Here is a 27153-nt window from a genome sequence, read left to right as displayed (position 1 = left end):
CGTCTATTTATATCCCTGGGCCCACACAGGCCCTGATTGGGCAGTGCGGCCCCTCACGCCGTCCCGCCCGGTGCACGCCCGGCTCGGAGCGTCCGGCGACGTCCAGGCCAGGTCGCGGCGGTGCCACCACGGGCGGCCCCTGCCAGGGCAGCAGCTCCGTAAGTAGGGGCAGAGCTTGGACCAGCCCAGGGTGCGCTCCAGCAGGGCCGGGAGCCGGGCGCCCTTGCACTTGGCAGGGTCCCCGCTGCTGGAAGGCCACCGTCCTTGGGTCGCCATGGGGCCAGCTCCTGGCATCAGGCCTCGGCTGGGCCTGGGCTTCCTCCTGGAGGTCATGGCCGCCCAGCCGGGGAGCCGGCTCTTAGTCTTAGGGGGTGGGACGTGTCCTGAGGTCTGACTTGTGTCCTCCTGTCCTGCTGTCCTCCTGCCCTGGCAGTCATTCTAGAAGCGAGAAGAGTGCCTGGCGCTGGGGGAAAAAAAAAAAAAATGAATGGTTCGTTTAAATTCAATCAGCGTGGAATGTCTCCCAGGGCAACTCTCTTCACTCTAAAGCCAGGAAAATAATTGCCCCGCATTTCCCCCGCATGATTCTTAAGGGGAACTAATGAGCTATGATGCATATTAAAGCCCTTTTGCAAAGTAGCAAGCGCTGCGAGATTGCAAAACACTGGGAACTCATCAAAGAAAAAAGGGAAACTTGTCCTATTTGTCTTTCTCGTCCCTGTGCATCGTGTGGGGGATGGATCATGGCTATTAAGTGAATCAAGTCTTTTTTATTTTATTTTATTTATTTTTTTTGTTTTTTTGTTTTTTAACCCTCTACCTTAGTGGGAGGCTCCAAAGTACATTTTGGGTGGTGCAAGAGTCATTTTCTACCACGGCCTGCAAGTGTGGGATTGGGTGCAAGGGGATAAGGCAGAAACTAAACAGGATATGGGGCACTTAGGGTGTCAATGAGGGGTCCCAAACAAGTGGCTATAAAATAATCATAATGGTCCAGGGGCCAGAAATCATAGGACACACTCAGGGTGGGATGCTAGGAACTGGGCAGTTGGAGAATGGACGGTCCATCTGCGAGGCTTGCATACTGTTGTCACTTGGGAATGAAGGGCTCATTGTTGGATGATCTTTTGTTTTTTCAGTAGGTGCTGGAATGCTTCAACTTTGTGTGTTGACAACTCACTTAGACACACGTGTGTACGCATGCGCACCTGCTGGTTAGCAGCCAGTTTGTGGTCCCTAGAATAAGTAAAAGCTGTTTCCTAAAAGTGAGGTCCAAATCTCAAAAGAGCAGACGATGAATTTATTTTGGAGAATTAATTTTGAGAGTAGGAGTATAATGTACCTGTCATAAGGCATCAAGCTATAGGCAAAGGAATCAAGTTAATAATTCTGGATGATTTATTTAACTTGGACAAAAGGATAGCACCTTGGATTGCTAAGCATGACTTATTTTTTATTTTTATTTTTATTTTTTGGTACCAGGGATTGAACCCAGGGGCTCTTAGCCACTGACTCACATCTCCAGCCCACTTTTTAAATTTTTTTTATTTTTAGACAGGTTCTTGCTAAGTTGCTCCAGGCTTCACTAAGTTGCTGAGGCTGGCCTCCAACTTGCAATCCTCCAGCCTCAGCCTCCTGGGCTACTGGGATTATAGGTATGTGCCACCGCACCCAGCAAGCAGGACTTTTATATGTAGAGAGAAATCTTCATGATAGTGGTTTGCTGACACGCACTTAGGCCTTTGCAACAGGTCATCATAAACCTGCAACCTGATTGATGCTCAACATAGCATTAATTTGATTGAACGAAACATATTGAGTAACTCTTAATGGCTAGGTATCATCTCAGAGCCATTAAGGATAAGAAAGTGATCAAGACATAGTCCTTTACCCTCCACGAGCTTCTCATTAAAAGGTGAGGGAGGCCGTGCATCAACAAATTATTTTTTGCAACATTTTTAAAATAAAAATACTATCATTTGGAGGCCGGTGAGGGTGGATAGGTTTTTATCTTTCCTTTGCATAATTCTTTTTTTTTTATTGGTTGTTCACAACATTACAAAGCTCTTGACATATCATATTTCATACATTAGATTGAAGTGGGTTATGAACCCCCAATTTTACCCCAAATGCAGATTGCAGAATCACGTCGGTTACACATCCACAATTTTACATAATGCCCTATTAGTGACTGTTGTATTCTGCTACCTTTCCTATCCTCTACTATCCCCCCTCCCCTCCCCTCCTGTGCATAATTCTAAAAGATAGCAGTGCTTCATCTGTTTATTAAAAGCACTAACACTGTGGTATATATTTAAAATAGAAAACTCCAAGTTTCTCAATTTTCCTTTCCATAGGATTTTTTTTTTATTAGAGCTTCATGTTATACATAGTAGTTGGGTTCATTCCAACAAACTCGTACATACATGGAATCTGATTTCAGTTTAGAATCCCCCTTTCCCTCCTGTCCTTCCTCCCCTCTCCCATTCTTCTCCCTATACTCTTTTTTTTTTTTTTTTTGCTTATCTGTTAATTCCTTTTGCTTTTATCTTAATTTATATTTGATTGGTTCTCTATGCATAAAGGTGAAGTTTCCTGTATCATATTTATCACATGCACATAACATGATTTTTCTTTCTTTCTCTTTTGGTACTGGGGATTGAACCCAGAGACACTCAACCACTGAGCCACATCCCAAACCCTTTTTTGTATTTTATTTAGAGACAGGGTCTCTCTGAGTTGCTTAGGGCCTCATCAAGCCAGGCACGATGGTGCACACCTACTATAATCCCAGAAGATCAGGAGGCTGAGGCAGGAGGATCACAAGATGGAGGCCAGCCTCAGCAACTTAGTGAGACCCGAAACCACTCAATGAGATGCTGTCTCTAAATAAAAATTTTAAAAAGGGCTGGGGGTGCTGGGGTTGTGGCTCAGTAGTAGAACACTTGCCTAACATGTGAAGCCCTTGGTTTGATTCTCAGCACCACATATAAATAAATAAAGCTCCATTGACAACTAAAAAATATTTTATAAAAAAAGAGAGTGCTGAGGAGGTGGCTTAGTGGTTAAGCATCTCTGGGTTCAATGCCTGGTCCCAAAGGGGGAAAAATAACAATTATTATTCTTCATTCACATTCTTACTGTTGCTATATGAATTCTTAAAACGCAACTTTTTTGACTTTTTAATTTTGATATAATTCCAAACTTGCAGAAAAGTCCCAAGAATAATACAAAAACCTCCACCTACCCTTTACCACATTCACCAATTGTTTATTTTGTCAAAATTGACTGTTATCCTAGGTAATCACGTTCTGTGTCAGACTTGTTCATGGACACAAAATGTCTTGTCCAGTCTGCGTCAGACCCCCATGTGGATGAGATCCCCCCGTGCCACCCGTTGATCTCGTCTGTTTTTTTCCTATTGTGCAGAATTCTTTTGATGGAAATACTGTAGTCCGTCCTGTTAATGGATATTTAGGTTATCCGCACATTCTTGCTGCTATGAATTTAAACTAGTTTTATCTTCAGCCAAACATGGGGGAATTTTCATGGAAAAGAGGGCTTGGCCGTGTGTTTAGGGAAAAAAAAAGCAGCAACTGAAAAGATAATGCAAAGATGATAAAATCAGACACTATGAAACTATGAAAGCAAAACATTTGTGGTATAAGGAAATTGCCTTTTTTTTTTTTTTTTTTTTTTTTGCCCCACATTAAAATTTACAGCGGCCCGTTTCTCAGAACGCAATAGAATGGCCCTGGGTGTAACTGCATTTTGGACTGGCGAAGCAATCACGCTTTATTCTGTGGTTTGTATTTATCTCTGCTACTCATTTTTCCTCCATTATTATGGATACTATTATTGTGAAGGCACCAGCTCAGTCCTCTAGAAATTAGAACAAAGAATGACTTCCCATTGATATCCCTGCGAACATTTCTACAATTTTCTTTTGCTGATAAAGGAGAATGCGCTCGTCTGCCCTCATTATGGGAAAAAAGTCGCTGTCAGCTCTCTGTGTAGGAGCTGTGCCTTTATCCGCAGTGCTTGGTACGTGTGCCCAAATATTTTTATGATTTGAAAAGTGTTTGTGCAGGTTTTACCAAGCAACTTTTTTTAATATGTATTTTTTAGTTATAGGTGGACACAATATCTTATATTTATGTGGTGCTGAGGATGGAACCCAGTACCTCCCTCATGCATGCTAGGAGAGTGCTCTACCTCTGAGCTACGGCCCCAGCCGTACCGGGCAAATGACGTACGGTACGTGCCTGACCTTATTCAATTCTCCAAACTATTCCTGTTTTTTTTTTTTTTCTTTTTTGGGGTACCGTGGATTGAACCCAGGGGCCTTCGACCACTGAGCCCCATCCTCAGCCCTATTTTGTATTTTATTTAGAGTCAGGGTCTCCCTGAGTTGCTGAGGGCCTTGCTAAGTGGCTGAGGCTGGCCTCCAACTCATGATCCTCCTGCCTCAGCCTCCCAAGCCTCTGGGATGAGAGGCGTGGGCCACGGCACCTGGCTCTCCAAGCTTTCTTATAGAATCCTCAAAGGAAATTCCAGGTGAGAACAACTATAAGAAGCATAAAACTCTAAGTGGCATGAGCAGGGTCTCAAACCCAGACCTCAGTAGCCCCAGCCCACATTCACGTGCCTGACCATGAGCCACACTAATCTTCCTCATTCTAATGGCTAGGAATGCCCCTTTGTCGGGTGCTTGGATGCCAAGACTAGTCTTAACACCCCGTTGCACAGATGAAGGAAGAAGGTCTAGAAAGGCTTTTAAAAAGTTCTTTTTTAGTTACAGTAAACAAGCAGCTCATTTGGAGTTCATACCCAGAACTTTTTCATGTCGAGTCTCCCATGTGCCATGGCGATATAGTCCATGAGGAAACAAGGCTGAGATGTGTTTGAGGTCATAATGGTGACTGATTTAACTCCACAGACATTCCTCAGGATTTCTATCTGTAAATTCATTTGATCTGTAAATCCATAGCAATTAGAGTAGCTTTCAGGAAGCCTTTTATAAAAGGCAGTTGGATGGGGCACAATGGCACACGTCTGTCCTCCCAGTGGCTCAGGAGGCTGAGGCAGGAGGATGTCAAGTTGGAGGCCAGCCTCAACCACTTAGCAAGGCCCTGAGCAACTCAGGGAAACCCTGTCTCTAAATAAAATAGAAAAAGGGCTGGGGACGGGGTTCAGTGGGTTATGGCCCCTGGGTTCAATCCCTGGTTAAAAAAAAAAAGAGAGAAACAGTTGGGAGATTCAGATACTTAATAAGCAGATGCCCAGTGAAAAAGTTCATCCATAACAATTTCTTCGGTGTGTTGCAACAGTTATTTCGGCTTTGTGGTTGATGTCTGTTGAAGCCTGTGTTTGGAACCAACTTGCTCCCTCCCAGGGCAGGATTTCTTCGAGAAATTGACTTACATTTGGGGAATCTGGGGACAACCAGATGATCTTTTAACAGCACCACCGAGCTCCTCAGCTGGGTTTCAGAGGAGAACTGGAGATGAGTCACCCGGACAGGGGCCTGTCTTAGTCACAGTCTGGAGAATGGCTGTATTTATAACATCCAAGCAGCGGTGGCAGCCTGCCACTTGTCATTGTGTAGTCCGGGGAGGGGGGGAAGATGTCATCATTTTAAATAACTTTTAAAAACCCAAAGAATAACACCCCAGGCCCCTGAAAACATAACGCGAAGACGGATGGAAGTGGGGTTCGGCTTCCCCCCAGGTCTGATTGATCCTGGCCAAGAGCCTTCATTTGCATTTTATTAAGTCGGAGTGGATGGTGGTGGCCGAGGCCCTGTGGCCCACCAAGACTAAGATCCTTACCCTCTGGCCCCCGTTTTCTGACCTTTGTGCTAGAGGAAGTGGTCAACTGTGCAGAGAACTGGGTCAAAGGGTGGCAGCCGGTTCCCGGGGAAGGGCACTTGGGGGCAGTTGCTTTCTTATCACAGAGAAACAAAGATAAGAGGTTTCTGTGGTTCTCATAAAACATAAGACTGTCACAGCAGGGATACTGTATGTCACTACAGTGACCTCAGGCAACGTTCGCTAGTATTTCTGCAAATGGTATACCAGAAGGGACTCTCTTTATGGGATGGGGGCATAACAGGGGATTGAACTCAGGGGCACTTGACCACTGAGCCACAATAGAGTTGGAAATAGAGGCCTTGAAGCTGCATTTTTAGTTTGGAGCTGTAGTGTTGACTGGTTGGAGTTGGGCTTGCTGTTCTTTATAATGAGGAGTCTTGCTATCCAGGCCTAGGGGTGCATTCCTGTCATCCCAGCGGCTTGGGAGGCTGAGGCAGGAGGATCGTGAGTTCAAAGGCAGCCTCAGCAACAGCGAGGCCCTAAGCAACTCAGGGAGACCCTGTCTCTAAATAAAAGGCAAAATAGGGCTACGGATAGGGCTCAGGGGTTAAGAATTCCTGGGTTCAATCCCTGGTACCAAAAAAAACCAAAACAAAACTGTCATTTCTCATGAGAGTCCTAATCCTTTACGGAGTTACAGAAACTTAGAAATGATCACTGCTCTTTATTTTTTAGTGGGGGGAGGTTCTGGGGAATCGAATTCAGGGTCACTGTATCAATGAGCCCCCTCCTCAGCCCTATTTTGGATTTTGTTTCGAGACAGGGTCTCCCTGAGTTGTTAGGGCCTCACAGTGGCTGAGGCTGGCCTCCACCTTGCGATCCTCCTGCCTCGGCCTCCTGAGCTTGCTGGCATTGCACGTGTGTGTCCCTGTCCTTCCTTAAATCCCAGGACTGACCTCTCCCAGCCACACTGACTCCTGCTGCGTGCACCTTCGACAGCCAAGGAAGAGCTGGTAAAGGACAGGGATTGGAGATCCTCCTGGACTCCAAGTTCCTAACTCTGGGGCATCCTTCCTTAGATCCAAGCAGCTAATTACCTTCCTGGAAGCCCATTCCGTTGCCCCAGGGAAGGTGAGGGTGACAGCACCAATTCAGAGACTGCTAATTAGACTGGTGCTTTTTCAAGTGGGAAGGGATTCGGTCTCCCCACTGTGGAGAGGGAACAAAGAGGAGTTGAGCAAGGGGGGGAGACAGATCGCAGAGCTCCTCTGCAGCCTCTGAGTTCAGGGGGACTTAGTCGGGAGTCTCAAAGATCATGGATTTGCACATGAGCAGACATTTACCTGCACTTTCTAAAACCCAGTAGAAGCAAGCGATCTTGGTCTTACCCACAGTGTGGAATTATTTGTCCCGTATCCAAGTTCGAGCAGAATTTTAGTGGCCTTTCTCCCCCCCCAATCATTCCACCCCCAGAGTGTACCCCCCAGGCCCTTGGCCTGACCCCATGACGCTTTCATGAGTGGTGGATTTTGGGAGGAAGGACTCAGCAGGCGTATTAACGGAGGGCCCTGCACCCTCCACCTGCAGGTCAGCCGGATTTGGGAACTAAAAGTGGAATTGCAGACTGCTCATCCTGCCTCGTCCACACTGAGGGAGGACTCCCAGTCCTAGAACCATCTCGTTGCTTCCAAGGATGGGGTGGCCATTCCTGATGGCCTCACACACCCAGCAGGTTCTCAGATGCACACGTGCTTGCCCTGAACTGCGCTGTTTGCAGAGAATATTTGCTCATAAATACTCAGCAGCGGGGCTGGGGATGTGGCTCAAGCGGTAGCGCGCTCACCTGGCATGCGTGCGGCCCGGGTTCGATCCTCAGCACCACAGACCAACAAAGATGTTGTGTCCGCCGAGAACTAAAAAATAAATATTAAAAATTCTCTCTCTCTCTCTCTCTCTCTCTCTCTCTTTGTCTTTAAAAAAAATTTTAAAAAAATACTCAGCAGCACTAAATGCTGCGTATTTCAACTACAGAGAACTTTTTGAAAAATATTCATTTTTTGATTTTCGGTGGACACATGTCTGTATTTTGTTTCTGCGTGGTGCTGAGGATTGACCACAGTGCCTCATGCATGCCAGGCTGCTGTGCTACCACTGAGCCACATCCCCAGCCCCCGGAGAACTTTGTAATGTTAACTTTTTAATCTGTCCTTTTTAGATATACAGGACAATAGAGTGATTTGGGGCTTTTTTGTTTGGTTTTTGTTTTTAGTACCTAAGATTGAACCCAGGGGCCTTTAACCCCTGAGCCCCATCCCCAGCCCTATTTTTGCATTTTATTTAGAGACAGGGTCTCCCTGAGTTGCTCAGGGCCTTGCTCAGTTGCTGAGGCTGGCCTTGAACTAAGGATCCTCCTGACTCAGCCTCCTGAGTCACTGGGCCGACAGATGTGCATGACCACACCCAGCCGGTAGAGTGTGTTTTAACATATTGTTCATATGTGGAATCTGACTTATTCTAATTGGGATCCCACTCCTGTGGTCGGACCTGCTGTGGAGTGTCCCAGGTCGTGTGTTCCCATATGAGACTTTAAATGATGCCGAATGTACCAGAGTGTCAGTTCTTATCTAAATCGTACTTGTCTCTGAAACACTGTCTAAAATTTTAACCTGAGGCCCAAGGTGTGATGGAGTTATATGGGGGTGGGGGTGGGGAGAGAGGAGCTGTCTCGTCCATGAACTGCTATTGTCCCTTCACCTCCATTGTGTGTGAGCATCTGCATATCTCAGAGGACACTCATCCTTTAGTTTTGGGGACTGGCTTATTTACTTAGCATGATCGTCTCTGGTTCCATTCATTTACCTGCAAATGCCATCATTTTGTCCTTCTTCATGGCTCAGTAATATTCCATTGACTATATAGAACCTTATAAGACACAAACCATCTCTTTCCTTCCCGCCAGGAATCCCTTGTGGTGTGGCGTCTCTGTCGGCTCCGGGGGTACCCCGAAATGCAAACAGCTCCTCAGGAATTGAAGCCGAAGTCAAAGGACCCTTAGAACCTGGGAGAGTGTCATGGAGCACAAGACCGAGGACAAGGACAGACAGCGGCACAGCCTGACCTTGCTGAACAGGCTGAAGAGCATGCGCGACTCGGCCGAGATGGTGGACGTGGTGCTGGTGGCAGAAGAGGAGCGCTTCCCCTGCCACCGCGTGGTCCTGGCCGCCTTCAGCCCCTACTTCAAGGCCATGTTCTCCTGCGGGCTGCTCGAGTGCGCGCAGCGGGAGGTGGCCCTGCACGACGTCCCGGCCCAGGGCGTGGCCGCGGTGCTGGGCTACATGTACAGCGCCACCCTGGACCTCAGCCCTGCCCACGTGCAGGCGGTGGCCACGGCGGCCCGCTTCCTGCAGGTGGAGGACCTCTTCGACGTCTGCCAGCGGTTCATGGCGGAGCACATGGAGGCCGCCAACTGCGTGGGCATCTACCACTTTGCCAAGCAGATGGGCGCCGAGGACCTGCACGATCGCTCCAGAAGGTTCCTGCACCAGCACTTCGCCGAGGTCAGCCTCCACGAGGAGATCCTGGAAGTCGACCTGCACCACCTCTTGGCCCTGGTGCAGTCGGACGAGCTGAACGTCACCCGGGAGGAGGGCATCCTGGACCTGGTCCTGCGCTGGGTCGGCCGGGACCAGGATGCGCGCGCCCCGCACCTGGCCCAGCTCCTGAAGCAGGTGCGCCTGGAGCTCATCGCCCCGGCCTTCCTAAGGGAGGCCCTGCGCAGGAACACCCTGCTCCTCAGCGACGCCGGCTGCATCGACCTCCTCCAGGGCGCCTTCAAGGCCCTCCGTGCGCCTGGCCAGCGCGCCCCGCACCTGCGCTACGGCATGGAGACCACCAGCCTCCTGCTCTGCATCGGCAACAACGCCTCGGGAATCCGCTCGCGACACAGGAACTACGGGGACGCCAGTTTCTGTTACGACCCCGTGGCCAGGAAGACCTACTTCATCTCGTCTCCCAAATACGGGGAGGGTTTGGGGACCGTGTGCGCTGGCGTGGTCCTGGCCGACAACACCCTGATTGTGGCTGGGGAGGCCACGGCCTCCAGGCTCTCGCGACAAAAGGGCAAGAACGTGGAAATCTACAGGTTTGTACCCAGCCACGGGCTGGGGGGGTTTTTCTTGGAGCTTAGCAACAGAAGGGAGTACGGCCAAGAGTGGTCACTTCTTAAGTCCCATGGAGCCTGTCAGGTGACCCTGAAAGTCCCCCACAAAAATTAGTATAAAAGGCACCATGCAGTGGCCCACGCCTGTAAACCTAGCAGCTTGGGAGGCTGAGGCAGGAGGATTGCAAGGTGGAGGCCAGCCTCAGCCACTTAGCAAGGCCCTGAGCAACTCAGCGAGACCCTGTCTCTAAATAAAATAGAAAAAGGGCTGGGGACGGGGTTCAGGGGTCGAGTGGCTGAGGCTGGCCTCCACCTTGGGATCCTCCTGCCTCAGCCTCCTGAGCTGGTGCGTATACAGCTGTCTCGCGTTGATCTTCTCTCCCCTCCAGTTAGGAGAGCCAGACCTCACTGTGCTCACTTGGAAAACAGACTTCAGTGTGTTCCCCTGGGCCTTCTGTTTTCGGGTGGACGCTGATCCTGGGCTCCTTTCTGCTGATTTCCAGGTACCGTGACGGAGGGAGCCCGTGTTGGGAGAAGCTGGCCTCCACTGAGTTCCGGGAGCTCTATGCTCTGGGCAGCGTCCACAAAGACCTCTATGTGGTCGGAGGCCAGATGAAGGTCAAAAACCAGTACCTCATCACCAACTGTGTGGACAGGTACTCCGTCGAGCGCGACACCTGGAAGAGAGTGTCCCCCCTCCCGCTGCAGCTGGCCTGCCACGCCGTGGTGACCGTGAGGGAGCAGCTCTATGTGATCGGGGGCTGGACCCCGCAGGTGAAGAACCTTCTTTGGTGGTGGTTATTCATTAGTCCTCACGTCACCTACACGGGGTGTGGCTTCCCGCTCCTGTGGCTGGACCTGCTGCGGGCTGTCCCTGGTCATGGGTTCCTCTGTGCACATGGGAGTCATGTAGGAAACTTCTTGGGTAACTAATTGGCATGGCTCCTCTGTTGAAGAGGCCGTAGTCCCTGGACACTAAGAGTCACACACCTAAGCCGGGTGCAGGGGTGCAGGACTGGAATCCCAGGGGCTCAGGAGGCTGAGGCAGGAGGATTGCAAGGTGGAGGCCAGCCTCAGCCACTTTAGTGAGGCCCTAACAACTCAGCGAGACCCTGTCTCTCAATAGAATACAAATAGGCCGGGGATGGGGCTCAGGGGTGGAGGGCCCCTGGCTTCATCCCCAGTCCCCAAAACATAAAATATTAAAAAAAAAAAAACACAGTTTGCTTGGTTTGGATCCAGCCCCTCAGCCCCGAGACCACAGAAGTGGGGTTCCCGTGACGTTAACGATGTCCTGCCACCCCAAGGCCCAGGCTCTGTGAGGGACCACAGACGCTCTGTCCCCCGGCTGCTGTTCCCGGTGCAGACCGCTGACTGGTCTTGCTCTCTGGCCTCGTGTTTCACGCAGATGGATCGCCCCGACGAGGAGCCTGATCGATTGAGCCACAGGCTCCTGCAGTACGACCCGGGCCAGGATCGATGGCGGGAGCGGGCGCCCATGCAGTACGCCAAGTACCGCTTCAGCGCGGCCGTCCTCAACGGGGAGATCTATGTGCTGGGTAAGCTGCTCGCCGACAGCGCGGCCATCCTCATTCTCCTGGCACTTTGGCTCAGTCGACATGAAATATTCTCCCTTCTCTGTCCCCTTCCAAATGTATCTGTGAGTCGCCAGACTTCATCTCAGGAAGACCTGGTGCCCGTCATTTCACCTGATCCACCAGGTTCATAGAGATGTCGCCCAATGATTTCCTCTGAATCATATATTCTGGGGGTCACGGGGTTGAACCCAGGGGCGCCACACCACTGAGCCGTCTCCCCAGCCCCTTGGTATATTTTTTTATGAAGACACGGGGCCTCGTGGCCGGGGCTGGAGCTCAGTGGTGGAGTCCTTGCCTGGTACATGTGAAGCACTGGGTTCAGCCCTCAGCACCTCATATAAATAAATAAGATCAAGGTCCAGTGACAACTCAAAAAAGTAAAAGAAAAACACAAAAGAGAGAGAGTTTCACTGAGTGGCTGAGGCTGGCCTCCACCTTGTGATCCTCCTGCCTCAGCCTCCCGAGCTGCTGGGGTTGCAGGTGGGCCCCTCCAGGCCGGCCTTCTTCTTCATGTCCTGAACACGCGAGGTCTCGCACACATCAGCGCGTCTCAGACCCGAGGGCCACAGACGGGGTGAGCCCGGTGCCAGCACGTTCTCCTGAGGCCCGTGCTTCCCTCCTCCCCCCTCGTTTGTTGGGTTCTGCGCCCTGAGCGCCTTCCTGCTCCCGAAGGTCACCCCGTCACCTCCCTCCTCCCTGCGTGTGGGAGACAGGAAGGACGCTGGCTGCCCTGGTGCAGGGGGACTATGCCCTTGGTTTTTTGGTCCCATCTGCAGTGAGGGACAACGGGCACACACCTGGGGCAGGGGACGGGTGGCAGCGGTGACGAGGAGGAGACAGGAGTGGCGGGATGGGAACAGCACAGCTATGAGCAGAAGTGACACGTCCTCAGCTCGGGGGGACGTCGTCCCTGGTCTGCGGGTCCCCAGGGGAAGCAGGACTCGTGCCCGAGTGTTCATAAGGGTTTCATTTAAGGACGAGACACGGGGCGGTGTGACTTGTGACGGCCTCAGTGACAGGCTCACGCGAGTGAAGCTTTTCCTCTGGACAGACATCCTGAGCTTTGTCAGGACCATGTGCCACGTCACAGGCCCAGAGGAGACGGCACCCGAGCTGAGAGACAGGGACCCAGCTCAGGGCCGGGAGCAGCTGAGGCTGCTGCAGAGGCTCAGAGCTGGTTCCCATAGAAGCAAGAGCAGAGGAAGCAGATGAGCCCTCAGGGACCCAGAGTCGAGAGCACTAGTGTGGGTACGGGGAGCCAGGTGACAAGCTGAGAGTAAGGAATTAAGAAACTCAGCCAGGCGCAGGGACTCACACCTGTCATCCCAGCGGCTCTGGAGGCTGAGGCAGGAGGATCATAAGGTGGAGGCCAGCCTCAGCAACAGCCAGGCCCTGAGCAACTCAGGGACACCCTGTCTCTAAATAGAATACAGAATGGGGCTGGGGACAGGGCTCAGGGGTTGAGGGCCCACCCAAAACTGAACTGTCTGCCTGGGAGTTATTGAGGTTAATAACGGATGGACAATCCCTGCAGCCCAAGCACGCGGCCTCATAACTGCTGCTGTGGGCGACTTTACGCCGTAGGCACTTTGTTGAATTCCTTGCATAAACAGTTTCCTTTAATGGTCATAAAAATGGACCAAGTATTCACTGTCCTCTGTGTGGCTGGTAGATATCCAGGCCGAGCCTCCGTCGGAAAATATCTAACAAAGTTCCATGAAGCACTTTGTAAGCTTCTGAAATCGATGGTGCCAGCAAGCATTTAGCTAGCAAAAAAAAAATAAAAGTGAGACCAAGAGGCTTCTAGCTACAAAGTAGAAATGCCACCATTCTCTCCCCCAGAAGAGGATCTGGAAGGAGACACATTGTCAAAAAGAACCGTTTCACATCTAGAAATCAATCAGAAGCCGGGTGCGGTGGCACAGGCCTGCAGTCCCAGCAGCTCGGGAGGCTGAGGCAGGAGGATCACAAGTCGGAGGCCAGCCTCAGCCACTTAGCAAGGCCCTAAGCAACTCAGGGAGACCCTGTCTCTAAATAGAATAGAAAAAGGTCGGGGTTCCATGGTTCAGCATCCTGGGCTCAATCCTTGGCACCCCCCAAAATTAATTAATTAATAAAAATGCTGTCTCACTGAGGGATGGCAAGACACCAGAGCGTTTGTCACACCTCAAGTCTAGGGCTGGGCTGGGGCTCAGTGGCAGAGCCTAGTGGCAGAGTCTAGCACGTGGGAGGCCCTGGGTAATAAATTTTAAAAAATAAAGGTATCGTGTCCAACTGGAACTGAAAATAAACGTTAACAGCAAAACAACCCTGCACGTCTAAACTGCGGTGTCTCCCAGGGCACCAAGACTTCTGCAGGTGGCACATGTGGCTGGCGTCCCTGGGGTCCACGCTGAAGAGCCGCGTCCCTGCGTGAGGGTGTGTGAGAAGTCACCTTGGCCGACGTCTCCCGTGTCTGGGAGCAGCAGGGGAACTTGACACAGGGTTACTGGGGTGCAAGACTCGCACGCCCCTGAAAAGTGGTGAGCATCCACACGGGCACGAGTGGGGCTTCTCTCCGCCTCCCACACCTGAGGAGCGGGTGTCTTTATCCCAGACCTCAAAAAGTCCCCACAGGTAACTTCCCAAGGAACGCAAAGCGACCCACAGCTAAAGGAGCAAAAGCCTTGGAATAACGTCTGATAGAAACAGAGAACCAGGAGGCCACGCGTATCGGAGCCATCTGACAAGGGGCATCGAGTCACCGTATTCCTTTTAAAGAAATAAATGATGAGCCAAGTGTCACGAAGAAACAGAAAACCACGCAGAGTGGTCAGTAGTATTGGGGACACTGGGTGGAGTGGTGCAGCCTGTCATCCTAGCAGCTCTGGAGGCTGAGGCAGGAGGATCGCAAGGTGGAGGCCAGCCTCAGCCACTCAGCGAGGCCCTGTCTCTAAATGAGATATAAAAAGGACTGGGGACGGGGCTCAGGGGTGAAGGGTCCTGGGTTCAGTCCCTGGCACTAAAAAAAGTGATCAAACCCAGTGGGTGCACTTTTCACAAAGGTAAAGAGAAAACTAGCAAATTAGGAGAGTCTTGAGGAGATTGTCCAGAGGACGATACAGAGGCACAGAGATCACACACTGTGCACACTCACGCACTCACACTGTCTCACACTCACGCACACACCACCTCCCTTCCCCGCCACCCCTCGCTCTGAATGGAAGAGAAGTGGGGGACAGAGGAGAAGATGGGTGACGTTCAGTCAAGTCCCCTAGAGGGAAGAGGCTGCTCTGCTTGGGGACTTTGTCCCCCAGGGGCTCAGGTGCTGAAGGCTTGATCCCGAGGTGACAGTGTCAGGCGGTGGCCGGGCCTTCAGAGGTGGGACACTGGAGGGTCATCGGGTCACGGGGGCTCTGCTCTCTGTGGGGCCGGTGATGTCCCGCAGGACGGAGTGGTTGTAAGAAGAGCAGCCCGGCCACAGCGGGGGACCCAGCTGTCCTCCTAGGGACGCGGAGGCCCCATGCTGGAAGGCAGCCCGTGCCCCTGGAGAGAGGTCGTGCCTCCCACAGGAAGGGCCGGCTGTGGCTCTGGGACAGCAGCCCCGGCCAGGACAGGAAGGGGGAGAGGGAGGAGCCCAGTGCTGGCCCACCCTGCCCTCTCTCCCGCTTCTCCGTGTGACCCCTCCTGTGCCCTGTCACCTGTGATGTCACCCACCACGAGGTCCCCAGAGGGGCAGGAGCTGGCTCTAGCCGTGAGCCAGGGCAGCCTCTTCCTGAAGGCCCGAGCCTCGTGGGGTGTGTCACGGCCACGGTGGACAGACAGGGCCAGGGACAACGTCTGAGGGTTTCCTGGAACCAGGGAGAGACGGACGGAGCCCCGCGCCAACACAGTGCCAGCCCGGCCGGCCACCGAGAGCCGAGGGCACAGGGACCTGAGGGAGGGACACCAGAGGAACAGGCCGTAACGCAGCTGGAGGAGAAGGAGCGACCGACTGACAGGTGACCTCGCCCGCCACAGTGTGGGACACGGGACAGCAGGGCCGCCCGCTCCGTGTGCCACGGTGACAAGGACGCCAAGCCTGCGAGATGGTCCTGCGAGAGCAAACCAAGAGCATCGCCACCCGAGGAGGTCCCCACGGAGGGGAAAGGAGGAGCTGTGGTCTGTGCAGCTCTCGGCTGCTGCGGGTGGCTGTCCTGGGGCCCAGGGGGACGGCCCCCGTCACACCCCAGAAAGCCCTGACCTCTCTCAGGGCGAGGACTGTTTCTCGTGGCATTTTATCAGGTCAAGGTCAGCGGGGCCCATTTCCCCACTGACATCCACCCCTAAGCAGTGCCTGGGGAGAAGCCGACGGGAAGTGGGGACCGTCACCAGCCTTCAGTGAGCAGGAAAGAGAGAGCAGGGTGACACGGCTGGGCAGGTGCAAGGGTGTGATTCCAGGGGCTCAGGAGGCTGAGGCAGGAGGATCCCAAGTTCACAGCAGCCTCAGCCACTTAGAGGCCGTGTCTCAAAGAAATAAGGACAGGGTGCGGCTCAGTGGTCAGAACCCCAAAGAGAAGCCGGGTCATGTTTCCTTAGGCTCCAGGTGAGGGTGGGAAACGTCAGAGACAGGACAACTCTTGTGACAGTGAAACCCATTGTCACCCGCATTCTGTTAGCAGGACGCAGACTCCACTTGACAATACAAGTCTAAGAAGCCCATTCGCTCTGGCCGCGCCCCCAAAGCCTACAGGTTGCAAAATCCTTTTCTGTCTTTCTCCACGTCCGCCTGACCTCTGCTGCGCTCCTCAAGTGTGTGTGCCCAAGGGAGTGACCTGCAGCCACGTCAGAGACGTCGCCCTCCACCTGAGCCCAGAGCAGGCCGGGATACTTGTTAGCTCTCTGCCTGCCATTTGCCTGATGCAACTTCAAAAGAAACCTGTGACAGCAAGTTGCCCATCAGTAAGCCGTCCATCTGGGGGATACCGGAAATTGAACCCAGGGGTGCTTAACCCGAGCCCCGTCCCCAGCCCTTTTTGTATTTTATTTACAGACAGGGTCTCGCTGAGTGGCTGAGGCTGGCCTCCACCTTGCGATCCTCCTGCCTTAGCCTCCCACGGGGAACTCTGGGGACACAGCCACAGCAGGACATGACACAGGAACCAAGTCAACCACCCTGGTCCAGCCAGCAAGGGACAAGCCAAGAATATGGAGCGGGCTCTGTCTTCCCAGCAGCCCACGTGGTGTCACCAGGGCTCGGGGACACACAGGCACCCCCAGGCTGGCCCCGCAGGCCGCTGGGGACCTGGTGACAATCAGAAAATCTTCCTCCTGCTTGGGATCAGGCCCCGGGAGAGCAGAATGCGCCTGCCCCCTTGAGGCCACCTGCAGGGTGGCACACAGGGCCAGCACCTCTGTGTCCATGGGTCCCCCCAGGCCAGCGCAGGAGGGAGCCTCCATCTCCAGGAAGGTGGGGCAGGAGGAGTGTCCCCTCCCGTCCTGTTCTCCGTCCCCTGCAAAAAACGCACAGTGATAAGGACCCAGGGTTCTGTTGTGCATCTGGGACGTGTTGGGAGGTGACTTGGAAGGACTCTGTCTGTCCCTCCGCCTGATTTGGAATTAAAGTCAGGCTCACAGGTTCTGGGCACGTGAACTAGACATTCGCAGGTGTCGGGGTCCCACTGAAGTCCCACAGACGCGCCCGTCCCCCCAGGACGGCTCTCATAGGAGGCCTCCCTGGGAGGGGCTGTGGCTCGTTAATAAAGATGGAGCCTCCGTCTGATCATTCATCTCATCAAGAGTCACCTTCAGTGTGCGCTCGGTACGTCTGCTGCCCTCGTGTCCTTGATGGTGACATCACACCCGGGGGACACAGGGACTGGGTCCCGCCTTTGTGGCCAGGAACAAAGAGGGGACACCCAGGAAGCCCGCCAACACCACCCCTCAAGCGGAGCCCGTGAACTGTCCGTCAACCAGCGAGAAAGCACAGATCCAAGGGTCAGATTGTGGACCAGGGACGAACGTCGTCACGGATACACTTTTTTTGGTGCCAGGGACTGAACCCAGGTGCCCTCGAGCCCTGAGCCTGTCCCCAGCCCTTTTTCTGTTTTTATCTAGAGACGGGGTCTCGCCGAGTGGCTCAGGGCCTCACTAAGTGGCTGAGGCTGGCCTCCACCTTGCCATCCTCCTGCCTCAGCCTCCCCATCAGCTGGGATCACAGGTGGGCACCACCGCACCCAGATCAATACACTTTGGGTAACAGAGCAACCAAAGTGACGTCATTTGTTATTCCCCAGAATCCACAGGACAAGGTCACACCCCATGTTCTCTGTGTCTGGTGGGGACAGCCGTTCTCAGGGGCTCTGCTGTGAAGGTTCTGAGTTACATCGAGGGTGTGGGTGCTCTGTGGGCCTCCACCTGACCCCCCTGTGGCTCACCCTTGACCTTGCTGGTCCCTGAGGTCACGATGCAAACCAGCGCAGAGCGTGGCCCTTACGGGATCGCACAGCTAAGTCTCGGTGTCCCTTCCTGGGGGTGGCTGGCTGTGGCTGAAGCCTTTCCCTAGGCCTCTCGCCCCACGGGGAGGAGGTTCTGCTTTTGATCAGGTTGAGAACCTTCTTGGTACCACCCCAAAAGTGGGCCCAGAGACAGCTGTGTGGTCAGCTGAGGCCAGTGTCGCCCTCCTTGGACTCAGCCGCTCAGACTCCGCGTGGTCGCTGGGCTGCACTATTGATCCAGTCAGGTCACGCCCTGCAGCCAGCAGCCTTCTGGGCTCAGAGCCTCCGTCCCTGGATCCCCACTGGGACGGGACACAGGCCAGACGGTCAGCAAAGGGAAAAGGACGCATCTCCAGCACTCATCTCTGGTGCCCAGGCTCAGCCCCGGTGGTGGGGAGACCAGTCTTCCCCTCCAGCTCCGTGGACTCGCTGAGTACTGGGCGGCAGAGCCACTGAGGGGCACGCCTGTCTTCCCAGCAGCTGGGGAGGCTGAGGCAGGAGGATCGCAAGGTGGAGGCCAGCCTCAGCCACTTAGCCAGGCCCTGAGCCACTCAGGGAGACCCTGTCTCTAAATAAAATATAGAAAGGGCTGGGGACGGGGCCCAGGGGTCTAGGTCCCCTGGGTTCCATCCCTGGGACCAAAAAGAAAACAAGTGACATTGAATCTGGCCATGGGCACGTGGCAGACATCACTGTTGCTGCGACATGATCTTAGAAGCAGCACCAGGCGGGAAAGGGACGCGCCACCGTCCTGGAGCCTGGGGGGCAGACCCCACCGGCCGAGGGGGCTGCCCAGGTGGACCTGCCCTTCCTGACCGGCCGTTTCCTGGGTCGCTCTCTGCAGGGGGAATCGGCTGTGTGGGTCGAGACCAGGGCCAGGTCCGGAAGTGCCTGGACGTGGTGGAGATCTACAACCCCGACGGGGACTTCTGGAGGGAGGGCCCGCCCATGCCCAGTCCCCTGCTGTCCCTCCGAACCAACGCCAGCAGCGCAGGCGCCGTGGACGGCAAGCTGTACGTCTGCGGGGGATTCCACGGAGCAGGTACCGCCCCGGGGCTGGGTCTGACCCTCAGTGGCCAGGTGACTGCCCAAGAGCAGGGCCACACTGGCAAGAGTCAGGCTTCTGGAGCTCGGTGACCTTGAGCGAGTCCCTAGACCTGTGCGCTCAGGCTCCACGTTGACCCACCTGGCTTATCCTGTGGCCAGCACACGGCAGACACCAACCACACAGACCCCGAAGGGCAGCATTGAATCTGAAGGGGGGAGAGATTTTAAAATAGGGAGAGCCAGGCCCAGAGGCTCCCGTCTGTCATCCCACAGACATGGGAGGCTGAGGCAGGAGGATTGCCAGGTGGAGGCCAGCCTCAGCAATTTGGTGAGGCCCTGAGCCACTCAGCGAGACCCTGTCTCTCAATAAAAAATAAAAAGGGCTGGGGACGGGGCTCAGGTGGGGGGCCCTCCTAGGTCCAGACCCCAACACTGCCAAATAGACTAAGTGTGACCTCGCTGACGGCCGCAGTGGCCAGCACAGACCTGTAGGAACAGCTCCGGGCACTTCATGTTCTGAAGGAAGGACGTCCTGCTCAGGCTAACAGTGCGGAGCAGGACCTTGTGCCAGGCCGAGCTTTGTTTAATGAGCAAATAACACAACAGAGAATAATGATCACGACTTCAGCATGAGGCAGGAGAGATGCGCAAATCAAGTGCCATGATTGGGCTCCTCTGGTTCTTTCTCTTTTTTTGATATTTCCAGTTCTAGACAGACACAGTACCTTTGTTTTGTTTATTGAGGATTTTTTAAAAGAAAAATCTTTATTTTTATTCTTTCTGTGGTGCTGAGAATCGAACCCAGGCCTCAAGCATCTAGGTGAGCGCTCTACCGCTGAGCCCCAGCCCCAGCCCTTACTGAGATTTTTTACGTGGTTCTGGGGCTGAAACCCAGGGCCTCACACATGCTAGACAAGTGCTCAACCCCTGAGCCCCGTCCCCAGCCCTTTTTACAATTTATTTAGAGACAGGGTCTCCCTAACTTGATGAGGGCTTCACTAAGTTGAAGAGGCTGGCCTCCAACTCACAATCCTCCTGCCTCAGCCTCCCGAGTCACTGGGATGACGGGTGGACCTCTGCACCCGGCTCTCTTTTTCTTTATTTGTTCTTCAAAGGATCAGGGCAGCAAGAAGCCTGGCAGAGCCGGGAGGCCTCACAGCCGCAAGCCCTGCCGGGATACAAGGATCTGAGCTGTCCAGGGAGGGCGCCCTGCTGCCCGGCCCACTCGGCTGGCCTCTCCCTCCGCTCTGGTCGCCTCGATTCCTGTCCCTCCCCAGCCGCCCCACTTTCTCTTGACCAAAAAGAAGGCTGAGGATGCAGGAGAGCGGCCAGGCTGTGTGGAAGGACGGAGGTCACCAGTGTGGAGGGGTGGGAGGCTGTTCTGTTGGGCCTCGACTGGCCTTCCCCCCACACTGAGGTGGAGTCCACCGCCCATGATAACCGACCCCGGAGCCCACTTCTCCTCTGTGCTAGCCCATCATGCTGCAGCCATGTTGCTTATGAACAAGCCCCGAAGACCTCAGTAGGACTCCGTTCACCAGCCAGGGACCCCGGATCCCCAGCGCTTTCCCACGTCCCTTCCTTCAACCTGGTGGAAAATAGGAAGTCTTGAGCTGACTGAAGGCTGGGCCAGAGGAAGTTGCTAGACGACCTTTTATCACGGCTCAAGAGGAGGGTCCCAGAACATCGTGTCCCCTCCCCTGAACGGACCACGTGACACCAGCGAAATGGGCAGAGGAACCCAAGGGTCAGACCCAGGGCCTCACCCATGACCCCAGCAGTTCCCTTCCCTGTCCCTCGTAGGACATCTCCGCTGGCTCAGCCTCACGGGGGGTCAGCGACGACAGCAGCCAGACGATGGTCCCACACGCTCGCCTTCCCACTAAGGACATGGGGGACACTCGGACCCCACGGTGAACAGGTCCTGGGTCAACATGCACGTCCAGCCTCAAGGGACAAACTGGAGAGATTTCAACCACACGACGGACCTCTGATGGCAGCAGCTCAGTCCACAGTCGCCAAGCCGTGGAACCAGCCTCGGTGTCCATCAACAGATGGGCGGGTGGATACAGAAACCGTGGCACATGTACACCGCGGAATATTACTCAGTCGTGAAAAAGAACGGGTGGAACTGTACACCATACGTGAAGTGAAATAAGCCAGACTCAGCAGGTCCAGGGTCATATGTTCTGTCTCACGTGTGGAGGCCAGAGAGGAAAAAGGAGAGATAGGTGGGGTCGGGGAATCTCATAAAGATCAAAGGGAGACCGAAAGAGGGAAGGGGCCAAGAACTAGGAGGGAGGGAGGGAGAGAGAGAAGGGAAGGCACTGGAGAGTGATATTGGCCATTATATTGTCACGTTGTGCCTTGTGTGCGTGTAAGAGTCATTTTGTACAGCTGTAATGCACCCATAAAAAATGGGGAGGGGGAATGGAACCCTTAAATACATATGAAGACGCTTAAAAGTGAAAATTCACACAGCACCCATTTCCCAGGAAAGGGATTATTTGGGGCTGGAGGGCACAGACTAGGGACTGAACCCAGGGGCGCTTCACCACTGAGCCCCATCCCCAGCCTTTTTTATTTTTAATTTTGAGACAGGGTCTCACTCAGTTTCTGAAGGTCTCACTAAATTGCTGAGGCTGGCCTCCAACCTGTGAGCCTCCTGCCTCAGCCTCCTGAGCCCCTAGGCATGCACCACCCCACACAGCCCAAAAGGAATTCTGCATCCAACAAAAGACACTCAAATGTGTCCAATATTTTAGCTTGGCCCAGGTGACTCTGTCTGTAGTACTTTAAAATTCTCCAGTTTCAGCCCTGCTAGTGTATATTGGGATTTTTTAAAATAAATCACATTAAGGGGCTGGGGTTGTGGCTCCATGGTAGAGCGCTTGCCTAGCACATGTGAGGCCCTGGGTTTGATCCACATAAAAATCAATAAAATAACAGTATCGTGTCCAACCAACTACAACTGAAAAAAAATGGATTTTTTGAAAATATTTTTAATACATAAATAAATTACATTGAAAGATATGAAGCCCTCTCCCACTCCCGAAACTGAGAACTACATCAAGCTTCTAATTAGGATCTTTGCTAACCTGTTGGCCCTTCCCAAGTTGATTTCTAAATTTAATCTGGGAATCCAGCCTGAGCCAGACCAGTTCTGCTTGGGGGTGGTGCAAGTGTCACGAGATATTTATATACTGAGCATCACAAAGTCACAGAATCAAGACTACTTCTGTGATCTGGCCATTCTTGTCTTCTCTGGGCCTCAAACCTATTTTTTCCTGGAGTGTGTAAAATAGATCCCAAAACCAGGCCACAGCACCCATAAATACGGCAGCCTCCATCTCTGGCGGGTGGGTGTTCCGATTTGCCCACCAGTGCCTAACGGAGCTCACGTGATTTCTGATCACCATCTGGCACCCACTCCAGATTCACACTCCCCAGGGCCTCAACATCGTCCTCTCCATGGTTTATTCAGATCCTGACACTGTCCCTCAGCAGCCATGAATCCTCAGGCCAGTTAATCAGCTTCCTTGGACCAACAAAAGGGGGAAAATGATCAGTCTCTCTCAATGACTGTTGAGAGAACTAACTGAGATACTACTGTCAGAGAACTAACTGAGATACTACTGTTCAGAGAACTAACTGAGATACTACTGTCAGAGAACTAACTGAGATACTACTGTTAGAGAACTAACTGAGATACTACTGTTCAGAGAACTAACTGAGATACTACTGTCAGAGAACTAACTGAGATACTACTGTCAGAGAACTAACTGAGATACTACTGTCAGAGAACTAACTGAGATACTACTGTCAGAGAACTAACTGAGATACTACTGTCAGAGAACTAACTGAGATACTATTGTCAGAGAACTAACTGAGATACTACTGTCAGAGAACTAACTGAGATACTACTTTGGAAGCGCTTCAGAGTGTGCAGTTACTCATCGTGGACATAAGAATAGAGTCACCTCCACAGTCAGGACTCACTCCTCTCATCTTGTTGTACTATTTTGGTTTGGGTTTTTGAGACCAGGTCTCTATGTTGTCCAAGGGCCTCAGACTCCTGGGCTCAAGCGATCCTCCTGCCTCAGCCTCCCCAGGACCTCAGACTACGGGTGCCCGCCACTGCACCCAGAATGTCCCTGTTTCCAATCAGTCATGTGGACCTAGGGTCGTATCAGTTGGCAAACCAGGAAGAGTGACGTAGGAGGTCTCGCGGTATCAGATAAAAACGGTGGATGTCCTGAGACCTGCATGCACACCGCGGAGGTGCCAGGGAGAGAAGAGACAAACCAGCCCCGAGTCCCAGAGCACTCCTGAACCCACTGGCCAGCAAAGCCCAAGTGTCACCTGTGTGTCCCCAACCTACGTGGACCCACACCTGCTGTTACCCCCTTGCTGCGTTTTGGATCTGGACTGTCGCCCAGAGGCCCCTGTGCTGAAGACTTCTGTGATGCTCTTGGGAAATGGAGGCGTCTTCAGGAGGTGGGGCCTAGCGAGAGGCAGTTAGGTCATTGGGGGCGTGTCCCTGACAGCCACATGGGGACCCCTATTCCCCTTCTCTCTGCACCTCCTGCTGTCTCTGCCGCTGGCTCCCACCATGATGAACCTGCCACCCCAGGCCCAAAGCTACAGGGCCCACCAGCCATGGCCAGAAATCTCTGCTACTGTGAGCCGAAACCTTTCCTCTTCATAAGGTATTTATCTCGGGTATTTTGTCACAGTGACTGACAACCAGTTGGCACATCTCTCCATGCCACTGAACTAGGATTTCCATAGTAAAGTTGTCCCTGGGAATCCTCAGGGGCTTAGGTCCAGGACCCCCGTAGAGACCTAAAACTTCACATGTTCAGTCCCCTTCTGTACCATAGCTAAGTATTTGCACAGAACCTGAGCGCATCCTCCTGCATTCTTCAATGACTTGTGACACCTCAAGACAAGGTCGATGCTGTTTAAATTGTGATACCAGCCGGGCACGGTGGTGTACACCTGGTATTGCGGAGGCTGAGGCAGGAGGATGGCAAGTTGGAGGCCAGCCTCAGCCATTTAGCGAGGTCCTGCCCCTGTCTCTAAATACAATAGAAAAAAGGGCTGGGGACAGGGCTCAGTGGCTGAGCGCCCCTGGGTTCCATCCCTGGGACCAAAAACAAACAAACAAAAATAGTGTTCCTGTTCCCTGTTCGGTTGATTTTCGAGTGGGCGCCATAATGTGGCCTTCCTTAGCTTCTGTGGCACCAGGGACACTGTGTCCCCTCAGGGATCTTTCCTCGACCGTTGGTTTTTGGTGCTTCCTGCTTTGTGGGGAGATGCGTTTAACGTGGGATGACGACATCTAAACTCCTTGTCCCCGTGACACCTTGTCCTGTTTTGCCGGCCTTCAGATCGCCACGAGGTCATCTCCAAAGAGATCCTGGAGCTGGACCCTTGGGAGAACCAGTGGAATGTGGTGGCCGTCGACGTCCTCATGCACGACAGCTATGACGTGTGCCTGGTGGCCAGGATGAACCCCCGGGACCTCATCCCACCACCCTCGGACCTGGTGGAGGAAGACGGTGGGCACCAAGGCCCGTGAGGCTGCCAGGCCTCCTCCGGGCCTCCACTGGGCCTCCTGCGGATCACTCCGCCCTCCGGCAGGTGGCAGCTGAGGGTGGCATGTTGTCGTGTGTTGCGCGCATAGTGACCTCTGTGCAGAGCAGCGTGTGCTGGGCGCCGGGAGCCGGAGGACAAGGGTCTTCCCGCTGACAGGGTAGAGAGGCGGTGGGGAGGAGGAGGAGGAAGAAGGGTCTCATGGTGACGTCACAGGAAAGGCCGTGCAAAGGCCCTGAGGCAGGGAAGTGCACAAACCCCAGCCAGGAACAGCCCTGGCAAGAACGAGTCTGCCCGGCAGCCGCCCCCTGGGCTCCAGTGTGGGGACATGGAATCGCCCCTTCCGCCCACAGTGGAGCCCAGTGAGTCACCCCTCGAATGCATTTTAGGGGTGACATTTTAAATGACACGGGAGGGCCATCTGTGTTGCTGCCATCCGTGTTTCCAGAAGCCGGGCAGATGCGTCCGGGTAGCTGTTCCTCTGCGGCTCCTTCCGGCGCTGCCCAGGGCTCCTGGGTCAGTGGGTGACTTCCCTGGGGTGTCTCCTGCGCAGGCTGTGACAGTCGGGACCGTCCTCCTGGGTCCCCGCAGCTGCTGGCCCTGGCAGGAGAGGCAGCCCCGTAAAGCAGCCTGTTGGAAGTCTGTTTCTGCCCCCGGAAAAGGGGGACCCAGGAGGCTCAGTGTGGGCTGTCCCCAAGGAAGACCCTGGGAAGGCAGGGGCCAGGTCTGCCTTGTCAGGGTTGTCCCCAGCGTGTTGTCGTACCTGGCACCTGGGTGGATCTCTGGGTAGCCAGAAAGGGACAGCACTTCTAAGACACAGGGCTTGGTCTCTGAGTGGGTCTGTGACTCAAAATGAGCTCATTCTAGCCAGGTTGGTGGCCCACGCCTGTCATCCCAGCAGCTGGGGAGGCTGAGGCAGGAGGACCGCAAGGTGGAGGCCAGCCTCAACAACTAGTGAAGCCTTGAGCAACTCAGCGAGGCCCTGTCTCTAAATAAAATATAAACAGGGGCTGGACGGGCTCAGGGGTTAAGTGTCCCTGGGTTCAATCCCTGGCGCCAAAAGAAACGTCCCTTCTGCTCCCGACTGGAGGGTCTCACACTGCCACATCCTTTTCTACTGTGAAGCCGCCTGCTCCTTTGGTCAGTCTGGGCTGAGGATCAGCTTCCGAGGGCCTCCACACCCGCAGGCTCCCTGTCTGGGAAACCCTGCTCTTATCCCCCTGGAACATTCTGGAAGCCTCCGCCTGGTCCTGGGTCCGGGAGGCCTTGCTGGGTGATCCTTGGTGCAACTACTCTGCTCAGCACCTGCAGTGGACAGGGCTCCCCAGGGTGTCCTCCTCCCGCCCTGGAGGATGGAGGGGAAAGACCTAAGCTGTGCCCAAGAGCTGGCCTGGAGGGGGAGGCAGAGGCCGCACCAGGGCTCACCAGGGCTCCGAGAAGCGCCAGAGCAGCAGACAGCCTGTCGCTGTGTCGTCGTCGTCATTATGATTATCATTATTTATTTATTTATTTATTTTTGTTCCCAGGATTGAACCCAGGGGTGTGCAACCCCTGAGCCCCGTCCCAGCCCTTTTTATATTTTCTTTAGAGACAGGGTCTCTCTGAGTGGCTCAGAGCCTTGCTAAGTAGCTGAGGCTGGCCTCCAACTTGTGATCCTCCTGCCTCGGCCTCCTGAGCTGCTGGGGTGACAGGTGTGCGCCCCCGCGCCCAGCGCGTTATTATTATTATTTTAACGAGCATTTCCCCAAAGTGTACACAGCAGGACCCAATGGGCCAGGGGATTTCTTATTAGAGATGGTCCTTGGCCCCCGGGGCCGGTGAGCAGGGTTCCTCCTGTAGGAGAAGGCAGGGTGATGGTCAGTGGGCACTTTTGGGGGCAGCACAGGTGAGACCATCCCCACCCGCGAGAGGTGGTGTGGTGCTGTCTCCAGCAAGGCCTCACCTGGGCAGCGTCACGATGGAACTTTCCAGAAAGTGCTGAGGGAAGACAGAGCGGGATCAGTTCCCCCAGCCTGGAGGTCAGAGGGCCGCTGCCCGAACTGGCCAGGGGCAGAATCTCCCAGCCTTGTCCCACCGAAGTCTTGACAAGACCCCAGGCCTCCTGGCTCCCCTCATCCCTGCTTGCTTGGCGCTTCCCTGAAGCCTGTCCTGCTTCTAGTCTGACTTGCATCCTGACATTAAAAAGCAAGCCGCGCCCCTGCGCCCGGCATTATCAGGGCTCAGCCTGGGCCCTCCTGTGGTCCCAACCCTGCAGGGCTCTTCTGAGACTCCTGGGACACACAGTGGGGACGTCATCTGAATGCTGGGGCGAACCCAAGTCCTGCAGCTGCCACCAGGTCTGGGCCCACCCACCGTGGTCAGGTGGCTTCAATGAAGGCAAATGCTTCAACTGCAAACTTGCACAATAAATCTGCTGGTGACAGACGGACGCGGGCCTTTGGGCTTCCCTGGGGTCCGAGTTTCATTTGAAGGAGGTCTAGGGG

The 27153-nt window shown here is 53.9% G+C and overlaps 1 protein-coding gene across 6 annotated transcripts; it reads left to right on the top strand.

Annotated features, from left to right (window-relative positions):
* KBTBD12 (kelch repeat and BTB domain containing 12) lies at window positions 1-25774 on the top strand. Of its 6 annotated transcripts, none has more exons than XM_081276092.1 (7): window positions 29-158; window positions 1555-1655; window positions 8773-9954; window positions 10476-10746; window positions 11381-11531; window positions 18870-19067; window positions 20188-20637. In XM_081276092.1, the coding sequence occupies exons 3-7, from the start codon at window positions 8885-8887 to the stop codon at window positions 20382-20384; spliced, it is 1887 nt and encodes a 628-aa protein (XP_081132218.1). In that variant the 5' UTR covers window positions 29-158; window positions 1555-1655; window positions 8773-8884; the 3' UTR covers window positions 20385-20637. The 6 variants fall into 6 exon arrangements, with proteins under 6 accessions (XP_081132220.1, XP_081132216.1, XP_081132221.1 ...); XM_081276091.1 differs by lacking the exons at window positions 29-158; window positions 1555-1655 and adding exons at window positions 4426-4557; window positions 5396-5556; XM_081276094.1 differs by lacking the exons at window positions 1555-1655; window positions 20188-20637 and adding an exon at window positions 22557-22676 and having other exon boundaries at window positions 1-158.
* Window positions 25775-27153: the final 1379 nt, after the last annotated feature.

This window comes from Spermophilus citellus (assembly GCF_964194105.1).
Source record: "Spermophilus citellus genome assembly, chromosome: 19".
Taxonomy (NCBI): Eukaryota; Metazoa; Chordata; class Mammalia; order Rodentia; family Sciuridae; genus Spermophilus; species Spermophilus citellus.
This window is presented reverse-complemented; position numbering and strand designations above follow the sequence as displayed.

What these genes read in the sequence shown, in the direction of transcription:
- KBTBD12 (XM_081276090.1), top strand. Translation starts at nt 8,885, where the DNA reads ATGGAGCACAAGACCGAGGACAAGGACAGACAGCGGCACAGCCTGACC. An exon ending in TCGGGGGCTGGACCCCGCAG is followed by an intron (nt 10,747 to 11,380) that starts GTGAAGAACCTT and finishes TGTTTCACGCAG; the next exon opens with ATGGATCGCCCCGACGAGGA. An exon ending in CGGGGAGATCTATGTGCTGG is followed by an intron (nt 11,532 to 18,869) that starts GTAAGCTGCTCG and finishes CGCTCTCTGCAG; the next exon opens with GGGGAATCGGCTGTGTGGGT.